At 35.6% G+C, this 13,673-nt stretch overlaps 1 protein-coding gene across 2 annotated transcripts in view; it reads left to right on the top strand.

Moving 5' to 3' along the window:
- Spef2 (sperm flagellar 2) overlaps positions 1 to 13,673 on the top strand; it is a 182,379-nt gene that overhangs the window by 104,173 nt on the left and 64,533 nt on the right. For both annotated transcript variants that reach the window (XM_031360243.1, XM_031360242.1), the window contains exons 17-20: positions 1,749 to 1,857; positions 2,850 to 3,007; positions 4,444 to 4,596; positions 8,197 to 8,247. In XM_031360243.1, coding sequence (XP_031216103.1) covers positions 1,749 to 1,857; positions 2,850 to 3,007; positions 4,444 to 4,596; positions 8,197 to 8,247 — 471 coding nt within the window. The remainder of the gene's footprint in view (positions 1 to 1,748; positions 1,858 to 2,849; positions 3,008 to 4,443; positions 4,597 to 8,196; positions 8,248 to 13,673) is intronic.

The raw sequence follows: 13,673 nt of genomic DNA, 5'->3' as shown, positions 1-13,673 counted from the left end.
ATTTTGTTTTGTCATGGAATATCTTGTTTTCTCCATCTATGGTAATTGAGAGTTTTGCTGGGAATAGTGGCCTGGGCTGGCATTTATGTTCTTGTAGGGTCTGTATGACATCTGCCCAGGATGTTCTAGCTTTCATAGTCTCTAGTGAGAAGCCTGGTGTAATTCTGATAGGCCTGCCTTTATATGTTACTTGCCTTTTTTCCCTTACTGCTTTTAAAATTCTTTCTTTGTTCAGTGCATTTGGTGTTTTTATTATTACGTGAGGGGAGGAATTTCTATTCTGGTCCAGTCTATTTGAAGTTCTTGTATGTTCATGGGCATCTCTTTCTTTAGGTTACAGAAGTTTTCTTCTATAATTTTGTTAAAGATATTTACTGGCCCATTACATTGGGAGTCTTTACTCTCTTCTATACCTATTATCCTTAGGTTTGGTCTTCTTATTGTGTCCTGGATTTCCTGGATGTTTTGGGTTAGGAGCTTTTTGCTTTTTGCATTTTCTTTGACTGTTGTGTCAATGTTTTCTATGGTGTCTTTTGCCCCTGAGATTCTCTCTTCTATCTCTTGTATTCTGTTGGTGATACTTGCATCTATGACTCCTGATTTCTTTCCTAGGTTTTGTATCTCCAGGGTTGTCTCTCTTTCTGATTTCTTCATTGTTTCTATTTCCATTTTTAGATTCTGGATGGTTTTGCTCATTTCCTTCACCTGTTTGGCTGTGTTTTCCTGTAGTTCTTTAAGGGATTTTTGTGTTTCCTCTTGAAGGGTTTCTAGCTTTTTACCTGTTTTCTCCTGTATTTCTTTGAGGGTACTATTTCTGTCTTTCTTAAGGTCCTGTATCATCACCATAATAAGTGATTTTAGATCTGAATCTTGTGTTTCTGGTGTGATGTTGTGTCCAGGACTTATTATGGTGGGAGAATTGGGTTCTGATGATGCCAAGTAACCTTGGTTTGTGTTGTTTATTTTCTTATGCTTGCCCCCAGCCATCTGGTTATCTCTAGTGCTACCTGCTCTTGCTAAATCTGACTGGAGTCAGTCCTTCCTGTGGTCTTGGTTGTGTCAGAACTCCTCAGAGTCAGGCTGTCTCTGTGATCCTGTGATTCTGTGATCCTGTGACCCTGGGATTGTTAGAGCACCTGGGAGTGCAGCAGCTTTCTCTGGGTGTTGTGGGAGTGGCTGTGGAGCCTGAGCCCAAGGTCTGCTCGAACCCGAGCCACTCTGCTGGTGGAGTTCCTATGTGCCTGGTCCCGATGGTCCCAGTTACTCCCTGTGTTGGGACAGATGTTGGGTCTGCCTCACCTCTGATCCTGAGAGTGTCAGAGCACCTAGGAGTGGAGCTTCCTCTGGGTGTTGTGGGACTGGCCTCAGAGCTTGTGCCCAAGGTCCACTCAGGACACCAGCCCAGAGAGCTGCATAAATCCTTTTCATTTTCTTTTGGTAGTATTTGTCTTAGTACATGTTTGTTTGTTTTGACCTATGTCTTTGTTTATTTTGTTTTTGAGAAAGAAGAAGAAGTTGGGTAGGTAAAGAGGTGGAGAATCTGTGAGAATGTGGAAAATGAAAAGAACCTAATCAAAATATATACTATGTAAATATATTTTTATGTATTGTATATGTTAATATAAACCCTGAAGCGATTATGGACCAAAATATGGCTATTGTACCTGGAATCTTGCATAAGTATATTTTGGCAGTAAGTAGCAACTTTGGTTTGGGTGATGATCTAATTATGTAATTTTTGTACATAGCTAAAGAAATCTCACATAAAATTTCTCATGAAAATGTTGGCTATCCTGGAACTTTTACAAGCCAAGATAAGAGTGAGGACCAGAACTTAAGAGATCACATACAGCACAGGTATGTTTTCAATATTGTGCCCTTCCTACTTGTTGCCCTTCAAAGAGGTGACAATTGGTGATTTTGGAATGATAAAATCTACAAAAAACAGATTCATCCCCTACTACAGAATCTTTTACAGGTAAATCAAAAATATGTTTTTACATTGAGTAAAATATTATACAAAAATGTTTATATTTGGAGCCACAGTTGTCAGAGTCTGAAGAACCAAGCCAATCAGGTTATGCTTATACATTATTGCTGTAGAATGCAGCAAACACTTAGAAAACATAAGTGAATATCATAGATTTTCAAAGAGCTGAAAGTCAAAACTGAAAAAAGTTTATGGTAGCACTTCTAGTTCATCAAAATGAAGTTACTTGGCTTTCTCTGAATTGTGTGTAACTTTGCGTTGGAAAAGAAAATTTAGGCAAAATTAGGCAATTTCATGAAAACTTGAGAGATCTAAAAGTACATGAGCTATAGGAATCTGTCTATGCTCTATGAGGAAAAAACAATTCAATAATAACTTTTAATAAAGCTAACTAGCCCATGCCATCTCTCCTTACCCAAAGACCTCTTCACTTTGCAGCTCTAAGGAAAAAAATGTGTGACCAGAGTGTCAGGGCTATGGCATCATTGCAAGAGCCATTAGACAGAGTCTGCCATTACTGTGGATGATATTGTCTTTGATCTTCAAACAGATTTGAGCATAACCCAGACGTTTGCCAAATGCTTAGCATTTTCAAACCTTTTCACTTATACTTCTAAAATTCTAAAATTTCTACCCTGATGCCATCAGACAAGTTCTTTAAATTTATTATTATTCTATTACATAAAGAATTTATATAAGTTAATTTTTAGGACTAAATTACGTTAAGTCTACTTCTAGTAGCCATGCTACTTCTTCATCATGAATTGTCAAATAAATCTACTAAACATCATGCTTAATGTCTCTTTACTCAAACACTTAAATGAGTATCATATACTCATATAATGTTTTTATTTTGCAGAATTGTTGGTTTCTTGGACAACTGGCCACTGTTGGAAGAGTGGTTTACAGAGCCAAGAAACATTTTGATAAAAGTCAATGCTGAAATAGATGAAAGGCTCTTATGCCTAAAAGTAAAAGAAATTTTTGCTAGTAAAGAAATAAACAAAAAGATCAAAGGTAATTATATGTATATATGTTTGCAAACATATTAAGTCATTAAGAGTAACCATTGTACCTTGATAGTATTCATCCTGTTTCAACGTCTCACAGATCCATCCCCCATTTTATACCACCCTAACTTTTTGTCATCAAGTATTTTTCTTCATTCCCTTTTTCTTTCTCTTTTTCCTCTTTCTTTCCTTCTTTCCTTCTTTCTTTCTTTCTTTTTTGTTTTTTTTTGTCTGTTTGTTTGTTTTTTGTTTTGTTTTTTGAGACAGGGTTTCTCTGTATAGCCCTGGCTGTCCTGGAACTCACTCTGTAGACCAGGTTGGCCTTGAACTCAGAAATTTGCCTGCTTCTGCCTCCAAAGGGCTGGGATTAAAGGCACTGCCTAGCTCCTTTTATCTTTCTTTCCTTCTCTCTTTCTTTCTTCCTGTTTCCTTTTCTTTTCCTTTTTCTTTTTGTTTTTGTTTGTTTGTTTGTTTTGGTGTGTGTGTGTGTATGTGTGTGTGTGTGTGTGTGTGTGTGTGTGTGTGTGTGTGTGTGTTTGTGTGTGTGTTTGGAGGCAAGGTTTCTCTGTGTAGGTCTGGCTGTTTTCAAACTCACTCTGTAGATCAGGCTGGCTTTGAACTCAGAGATCCACCTGCCTTTGCCATGTGTTAAGATTAAAGGCATGAACCACGACCATCTGACACATTGTTATTTTAACTCACTAAATCCACTTAAAGGCTGACTATATATTCTTAGATGTGTGGTCATTCATTTGAGTGTGGTAGACTCACAGTAGTTTTACCTTTTACACCTGACATCCCATATCTCATATCACCTTGTTTGAGTCTTTTTTTTTTTTTTTCATTTCAATAGATACCAGGATGATGTGAAAGGCACTGTGTAAAACAGAGTAGCTTTCAACTTCCTGTGATCCTCCTGACTCAGCCTCCTAAGAACAAATGAGATTACAAGCATTCACTGCCACATGTGACTGCTGTCATTTCTTTATGTACTTCTAAGTTTGATGTTCTACATCATTTTAATTAATCTTTTGTTTTTCAATTTTTATATTTTCTTTGACGTTTAAACCTAGTTCCCAGACTTTTTATTATCTAATAATACATTCATACATACATATATACATACATATACACATCTAAACACATACACAAACACACACATCATCATCATTATCAGCAACATCATCATCATTGCTGTCACCCTCATCTTATACATTGTCATAGCCATAACTATGAGGCAAAAGAATAAAGAAGAACTCAAAATATGAATGAATGTTAGGAATAGTAAATATTTTTGCTGTAATTTTACAGCAAATAGGGTATGTAGAAGTAATCTTATTAATAAGTATAATTTTATAATAATTTTGATATTTGTTAGTTGAAATGAAATAGTAGTCACCTGGAGTCTTTAACGAAGGTTTGTTTTTTATCATCCTTCTAAAGTTGAAAAGAAACTGCAAGAAAAGGAAACTGAGAAAAAGGGAGCAGCTCCCCTGGCTGAGTCTCCTACTATGACCCCTCCCCTTTTGTCTGAAGCAGAGAAAGACAAGGAGCTTCATCAGGCAAAACCTTCTGGGAAAGCAAAGACGCAATCAGGTGACTGACAGAGTGATCTGTAATCCTGTTTGTCAGTTTCTTGTTTTCACATAGAAAAGAATGATAAATTAGAATGGCAGGGTACTTGTCTAGATTCAGATGGTGGAGACGTCAATCATGTGAAACAAATACCCATGTCCAGAAGTAGAAATACTCTTTTTACTTTGTTTTTTGTGGTATTGAAGATTCTATCAGGGTCTCTCACAGGCAGAGAATATGCCTGACCACTGAGCTCCATTCCTTCTGAATTCAAGGAAAAGCCCCCGACTTGAGCAAAATGCATGTTAAAAAAGCTCAGTGTCTTACCAACTCCACAAGAGATATTCAGTCACCCCAGTCAGGCCAGCTCCTTAGAAGCTCAGATGGGAAGAGGAAGGTTAAAGAATGACAAAAATTGTGTTAGGGCATATGGAGGGGACAGCAGTTTAACAACATTAATTAGACACTTTAAATTGTGTATAGCCAGAAACATTCAGTTAGACGATCATAGACTAGATACAGAGGAGGCCGGTGATGTAGTTTAGTGGGTAAAGGTGCTTGGTCACAACCTAAGATGTATCCTCAAGACTCATGAAGTGATTAAAAAAAGAACCACATCCTCAAAGTTACTCTCTAATTCCACATGCTTAATGTAGCATGTGCGTGTACAGGCTCATAGGTATACGAACACACACACATACACACACACTTAAACATTTATAGAAACACAGTCTTGTAGAAAATACATTTTAGATTCAATATGTTCTAGATTCTTAGCCACTGGGGACTGTGAGTTTAACATTAAGTGACAGAAAAGATCATGACAAAATGTACATGTTTAAGCATTGTGCTACTGATATCTGTAAGACACCAATATCAGTTTGACCTGTGGCATATCTTCTTCACAGGGGTTAGTTGTTTAGCTGTCTGTCTCATTGCCTAGACTTGGTATATCATAACTGTCTCTAACAATAGTTTTACTGCAGGGTGACTTGACATAAATTTGTAGTTCTTTACAAAATTAAATGTAATCATAGAAAACAAAAATTTAGAGATAAAGAAAAGCACTTTGTTTCACATGGTTGAAGTAATTTTAAATGACATTAATAATAATATATTAAAGAACATTATGCTTCAACAAAACTGGGTTTAACTAAATGCAGGATATGTAAATATTAAAAATGTTTTAGCATAAGACAGTGAAAAGTAAAATCATATATAATATATAATACATTTTCCTATAAGCTCACTAGGAATTAGAATATATAATATTTAATTAGAAAGAGTCAAATCTTTAAAACGTGATTTAGACTTGAAAGGTATTTTTCACATGCTGAATTATCCACCATGGTCTCTTAAGCTTGCTTCTAATAAGAATACCAGTGTAACTGTGCCTTTCCCAATACTAATTTCTAGTCTTTCTTATTCTGACAGAATTTAAATATTTAAGGTCCTAGACTATTTATTTTCTATTTTAATGCTGTAACCTTGAATAGTGTACACTGGAGGAATAATAAATCTGCTTTGGCTTTACTGACTGACTGTACCTGTCTCTTTCTTTTCTAACAAGGGCAGAACTAGTACCTGATCTTACAAGCATATACTATGGTTGGTTCATTTCCACTTGCTTAGTTACATCCAAGCACATAACAACACTGGTGGAAAAAGGCAGGAGGGTAGAGAAAGCCACCCATCAGTTCAGATAAAAGAGTTTGCCCAAGCAAGTTAAAACTTTTCTTTACTATTTCAAAGAGAAAGTTATCATGAAAAAATACTCATTCTTTCTTTTTATTAGATATTTACTTTATTTACATTTCAAATGTTATCCCTTTTCCTGGTTTTCCCTCCCAAAACTCCCATTCCCTCCCCACCCCCCCTGCTCACCAACCTACCCACTCCCACTTCCTGGCCTGGCATTCCCCTACACTGGGGTATAGAGCCTTCACAGGACCAAGGGCCTCTCCTCCCATTGATGTCTGACAAGGCTATCCTCTGCTACATATGCAGCTGGAGCCATGAGTCCCACCATGTGTATTCTTTAGTTTAGTCCCTGGGAACTCTGGGGTTACTGGTTAGTTCATACTGTTGTTCCTCCTATGGGGCTACAAACCCCTTCAACTTCTTGCACCCTTTCTCTAGCTCTTCCATTGGGGACCCTGTACTCAGTCCAATGTTTAGCTGTGAGCATCTACCTCTATGTTTGTCAGGCACTGGCAGAGCCTCTCAGGAGGCAACTTTAACAGGCTTCTGTCAGCAAGCATTTGTTGACATCCACAATAGTGTCTGGGTTTAGTGACTATATATGGGATGGATCCCCATGTGTGACAGTCTATAGATTGTCCTTCCTTCAGTCTCTGCTCCATACTTTGTCTCTGTAACTCCTTCTATGGGTATTTTGTTCCCCCTTCTAAGAAGGAAGGAAGCATCCACACTTTGGTCTTCCTCCTTGAGTTTCATGTATTGTGTGAATTGTATGTTGAGTACTCTGAGCTTGTGGGCTAATATCCACTTATCAGTGAGTGCATACCAGGTGTGTTCTTTTGTGATTGGGTTACCTTATTCAGGATGATATTTTCTAGTTCCATCCATTTGCCTATGCATTTCATGAATTCATTGTTTTTAAAGCTGAATAGTACTCCATTGTGTAGATGTACTCCATTGTGTAGATGTACTACATTTTCTGTATCCATTCTTCTGTTGAAGGACATCTGGGTTGTTTCTAGCTTCTGGCTATTATAAATAAGGCTGCTATGAACATAGTGGAGCATGTGTCTTTATTACATGTTGGAGCATCTTCTGGGTATATTCCCAGGAGTGCTATAGCAGTCTTGGAAAGATCAGGAATTCAAGGCCCATACCTAAACATAGTAAAAGCAATATACAGCAAACCAATAGCCAACATAACACTAAATGGAGAGAAACTTAAAGCATTCCCACTAAAATCAGGGACTAGACAAGGCTGCACACTCTCTCCCTATCTTTTCAATATGGTACTTGAAGTCCTAGTCAGAGCAATTAGACAACAAAAGGATGTCAAAAGGATACAAATTGGGAAGGAAGACATCAAAATATCACTATTTGCAGATGATATGATAGTATACTTAAGTGACCCAAAAATTGGAGTCAGTTCTCTCCCCACACCTCCATATAGATTCTCAGTGTTGAACTTGGATTATGAAGCTTGCACCACCTAGGGGCAAACACTTTTACATGCTTAGCAATCTTGCTGAGTCATCTTTCTTTGGGAGGCCCCATCCTACTAAATCAAGGTCATTTTGTCACAATAAATTTAAATAAGTTTGTGTTGCTTCAAATGGACTAGTGATTTATCTTTAAAAACCCTACCATCCCATTAAAGATTGTGAACACATCCATTGCTAAATTTCACTACTAAAGTAATATTAAATTTCTTTGCATGAAGACATAGAATAGAACTGCAATTTTTAAGGAACTATCATTCATTAGGAGTAAACGTGGAGTCTGTCTTCAGATTGACTTCACCTCACAGGGAAAAAAAGTGACTCGTTTGATTCCGTTCACAAATATATTTTGTTGCTTAGAGATTGTACAGCCCTATTGAACTAAATCATCAATTATATTTGTATGTTGAATTTTGTTTAGAAACCCAGCATGGTAAGCAAGAACCTCAACCTGAAGGAAAAGGAAAGAAAGGTGAGACTGTATTCAAAGGAAAGGTACAACAGACAAGTGAACGATTATTACATGTATTACTATATTTTATAACCAGCTCAGTGAAAACAGCCATAAAGGATGGCAAGCAGTATACACTGTGACTACTTTGGGGGGGGGCATTTGTAAATCATTAGTTCATTCTAAAGAAAACAGCATCAGATTCCAAGGCAATGGAGCAAAAAAAAAAAAAAAGAAGTGATACTTGCAGGGGATAGTGAAGTGATCGCAGTGTATCTATACATCAAAGATATTAGAGGTGTTATCTAGAGTTAAGCTTTGCTCATTAAATTGTATTCACTAACAAGCACTTAGGCATAATGTCCCCATCTTTCCTTATAACGCAAGACAGAAGCAGAACTAAAAGTTGACATTGTACCAGTAATGACCAACTACTACATTTTCTGAAATGCAAGTATGTAATTTTCTCACTCAATAGCTCATATATGTGACCCTAAGTGAGAAATTTCACTTTATATCAAGGGGCATGCAAAGTTGCTACTACTGCATGAGTGGTTACAGAATGTGTGTGTATTTCCTTTCATTATCTTATTTTGGGTGTCAGTTCAGAGCCACACCAGCACCTGAGTCTCAGTATAAACTGAGCAAAGGCTGAGACTACTATGACTGCCTTCTCATTCTTTTGGTTTTGACCTTATGTTTTGAGTTCCATTATTATCTGAGTCGACTTTTACTTGTATTTGTCTAACTTTATTTTATCCATTTATTTGAAATAGGTAAATATTATTTTTGAAGTACCTAATGGAAAATATTCAGGTTCTAAAACATGTTAGATAGATTCATGTTGTTGCTATAACAAAGATAAAAAATAATTAAAGATTGAAATGCAATAAATACATGTACTTGACTTGCTTCCAGATAGGTTCCCAAAGTTACCATCTACTGCTGTGTACTTTACCTTAAATACCTGTCATAAATTGCCAACTCAGTCTTAGTCTAAAAGTGGGTAGTGGTAGTCACAAAATATTCTAAATGTTATAAACATCTTGACCTATATCTCAATACTACACACACACACACACACACACACACACACACACACACACACAGAGACCAATAGAGAGAGACACAGTTTTTAAGAGTCATTTGCATATGTGTGTAAATTTATTTCTTAATATTTGAAATTAATACCAGTGACACTGAAACAATTATTTATCTCACAGGTCATTCTATTACAATAATATTGAAATCATCTCTTAATGTTCTAATACACACACTCACTATATATATATGTATATATATATATGCAATATATATGAATTATATATATGAGTGTTTAAGCTAAGATGAACATCATTTTCTAGAGCATTACTGTCAAAGGCAATTTTGCCATGGTTATGAGACACTGTAGACTTATGTATGTAGATGTAGTTAGTGCATCAATGCTGAGATACTGTTGGAATTGAAATTCTAACTGCTGTAATTTTTACTCAGCTCTTGATTGTTTACCACCAGAGAAATTTCCCATCTCATATTCCTTATCTCTTGCATTTTAATTGTTCTCAAACTAAACTCAAATGAAAGATTATTACATACGCACCAGAAAGACATATTAAGTACACATGGAGAAACTTACTATCAAATCATAAACTAGATATAACAGAATGAACACTCTGAGCGCACCCTTAATTAGAAACATGCAAGCACTGAAAAAACCAGAAGCAACCATGCAAGATTAACAGTTAAAATATATGCATTCAATAGCTCAGGGATTTCCTTTCTTTTTAATTTTAGATGTTAGTTTTCTAGCTTATGAAGTTAAATGATATCTTAAGGTGCGATTTAGGGGCTAGTGAGATTGCATTTTCTTCTGAGGATCCAGCTGCCATTCCCAACCTACCATGGAGACTCCCAACCATCCATGACTCTGGTTTCAGGAAATCTTCAGTCCTTTTCTGTTCTCTACAAGAACATAGTACACTACATACATGCAGACAAATTAGTCATATACGGGAAATTACTTAAACAAACATGATTAAATACATAAATAAATAGGTGAAATCTTTGTAAACATAAACCTTAAATCAGATTTAGAAGTTCTTTTATTTGCAATAGTGAAGACAAGCTATTATTTGGGTGTTTATGACAGTATTTCTTTCAAATAGAAAGCCACACTAGTTTACTTCTTAATATTTGAAATTAGTATCATTGACACTGGACACAATTTTTTGTTTATCTCTCAGACCATTATATCACAGTTATATTTAAAGTCTCTCTTAGAGGTTGCGATACCACTTCTTCAAATTTATTATTCCTTGCTGGTAGCATCATTGACCCATTCCTAGTCTCTGAGTATTAGAAAAATCCTTTTGAGTTTCTTTGGAAATGTTAAACATTCAAGCTTACATTGATCTTAAAATATTTTAAACAGTATTTTTATATTTTGCACATGTTTTATATTTCACACATATACATAATATTAATAATATTCATATCTACTCCTTCCTGCCAATTCACCCTGTCCCCAAAACTACTCTCTCCCAAAATTTATGCCCTTTAAATTTTTTTCAATAGTATTTTACTAATTCTTTGAGAATTTTATATTTTCCCTTAACTCATATTATGTCTACCCCTGCTTCCCAATCTCCCAATTTCATGTCCTCTTTCATTTTTTTAAAAAATATAAGTACTAATTTTTTACCTTTTAATTTACATTTTTATTTTTTACCAAAATTCATATGTAATTGCTGTATTGACATCATTCCCACCCTTTTCTCTGTCCTCACTAGAATTCTTCCTGTTTACACTCATTGACTTTTCTGCTTTAACTATTACTGAAACATATATATTCTCACCCTTGATAGTTTTTTCTTTTTCTTTAATTGTTATTTTTACAAGTATACATTCATATAAATATATACATAAGACCTCTTGAAGTCCATTTACTATTTCTCTTATGTATATGTTTTAGGGCTGGCCACTTGAAACTGGATGACCAGTTAGGAGAACCCATCCCTTGAGAAACTGATTGATTCTCCCTCTCAGAGTAGTCATTCCTTGTCTATAGCAATTCATCTGGGTAGAGTCTTGTGTAATTTCTCCATCCACATTAGCATTTCACCTGGTGTCATTGTCTTTCAGGTCTAGTTCAGGCTACCACATTGCTGAGATTTCATAGACGCAGCTTCCTGGAGCTTTGTATAAGGCAGTCTTGTATCTTGTTCTTCTAGGTCTTGTCTTGTAATATTTCTGCCCAACTCTTCCATGATGTCCTCTGAGCCTTGGGTATAGGGATTTCACTGTAGATGCAGAATTGATATAGAGAGGGTTTTTTTTTTCATTCTATGCATAATTGCAATAAAGGTGGGTTTCATTAATGATCTCAGATTATCAGGCTTTCAACTTTACAGTTACATCTATCTGACTCCATGATGAGCAGTACAAATCCTAGGATCCTGAACAGTGAAAACATTCCTTCATGAGCATTGCCAAAGTTCCTTGTTCACACAGAGTTGGTGTGTGTTCAGTCTCTGACTCTTCACCTAACACTGGGACTCTCTTCCTGGTGGTGTTTCTTTGGTCTGTTCTACTCTAAACTAATATGTTCATCTTGGCTGAGTCAACCTGTGATTCAACTTTGGAGGGTGTTCTTTGCAGCCCAATCAGCCATTAACACTATGTATCTGTTAGCAAAAAGTTGCTTTTGATGAACAGAGCTAATATTAAGAAATATGGAGATAACCATTGTTAACCAATATTTTGACTTCAACTAGCAAAAATATTAATTAAATCAGGTACCCACAGAGAATATTTTAAAACTGAAAAGTGATAAATAATAATAATAATAAATATCTAGCTTCAAAATATATATATCAGAATCTATGCTTGCTTCTACCCAGCAAGTGCCATCTCCTAAGCTCCCCCTCCCTGAGAAATGCTAAGTTAATTAGAAAGTGCTCTGATTTCTTAAAGGCTCCCTTCCCATCAGTCAATGCCATTCACTCATTTCCTACAATTACTTATTTGCATTCTGTTTTTAAAGTTTGCTTTAAATGTCTGGCTTTTAATTGCTCAGCCCTTTACTATATCACCACTATTTGTATTTTTCTGTTATTTATTGTTTATTTATTTAGTTGATTGTTTATTGTTCTCAAGCATATTGCTCTGTCATTTCATTTTTACCAAAACCTGTATTTACTTTTAACATTAATCTGCTACTTTGCCCAAAAATTATTTTCTCTATGACTCATTTTAATTTGTAATTATCATAACTTAATGAGTATGTTTTTAGGGCTGAACCCTTGGGACTGGATAGCCAGATAGGAGACTATCAAGTTATCATTATTAAACAAAAATTTCCTAAAATCAATGCATAAGAATGTATGAAAGATGAGTTTTTCTTCAAACTCTTTACCCATAAAGAATGGCTATAGCAAGGATTCAGTGATCTCTCTATAGACCCAGAAGACTTCAAATGACTTTCTTCATTAGACTTAAATAGCTGATAAAGATTTGTGTTTCAAAGGAATTATTTCACTGCTTAAGCTATAGACATGCTTATTTCCCATTAAATCCTCCTTCTCTAAAAATTTTCTTTGCCAAATATTATATACATTTAATATGGTCTCAAAGCATGGCAATCCCAAAACTATTCCACCTCTCCTAAGTTTCACTAAATGAAGAAAATATTTTTAAAAGAAGGAGGGAAGGCTTATTTGACTCCTCAATCTTCCAAAACAACATGTTTTTGTTTTGGAAATTCTGCTTAGAAAACCCTATCTTAAAATGGTCACAGATCAGAATGAACAGTGAAGAATCATACAGAAAAAAAGGAAGTACAATAATGAACAGTTTTTGCTAGTCTGCAGGTGTATAGTTATTGGTTTAATTATATATGGAGAAATCACCTGAACTACCCAAAAGTCATAGTTGATAACACCTTCTCTACTTAAAAATTGGGATGGGGGATGGGATAGGGGGTTTTCGGTGGGGAAACCAGAAAAGGAGATAACATTTGAAATGTAAATAAAGGAAATATCTAATAAAAATGCATTTTGTTAACATAAAATTAAATATATCTAAAGAGCATCACTAAATTTTCCCCACTAGAATATTAAGTGTGTGAGAAAGAAAATGCTCCCTTAGTTAAGTCATCTTCAAACTGTATGCATAATTTTCACAAATTAATCTGAAGGAACGTGCAATTTAGCCTGAGTGATCTTTTAAAGAAAAAAAAAAATTGGTCCTTTCACAGTATGTCTGTGCTCATAATATAAGGAAAGCATGCCACAGGTCTGGGTGGCCCTCTTCACTGGGAAAGAAGAAGTATTATTTCCTATTTAGACTCTAAGGTAGGACATAGAGGCCACCCCCTCCTCCTCACCCTCTAACCTTCTTATCATCTCCTCTGTCCCCTTAGTCTCAGTTTTTTTGCTTCCATTTCTACC

Source organism: Mastomys coucha, unplaced genomic scaffold (assembly GCF_008632895.1).
Source record: "Mastomys coucha isolate ucsf_1 unplaced genomic scaffold, UCSF_Mcou_1 pScaffold8, whole genome shotgun sequence".
In the NCBI taxonomy this organism is placed as follows: domain Eukaryota; kingdom Metazoa; phylum Chordata; class Mammalia; order Rodentia; family Muridae; genus Mastomys; species Mastomys coucha.
The sequence above is the reverse complement of the archived record's forward strand: the minus strand, read 5'-3'. Positions and strand labels throughout refer to the sequence as shown.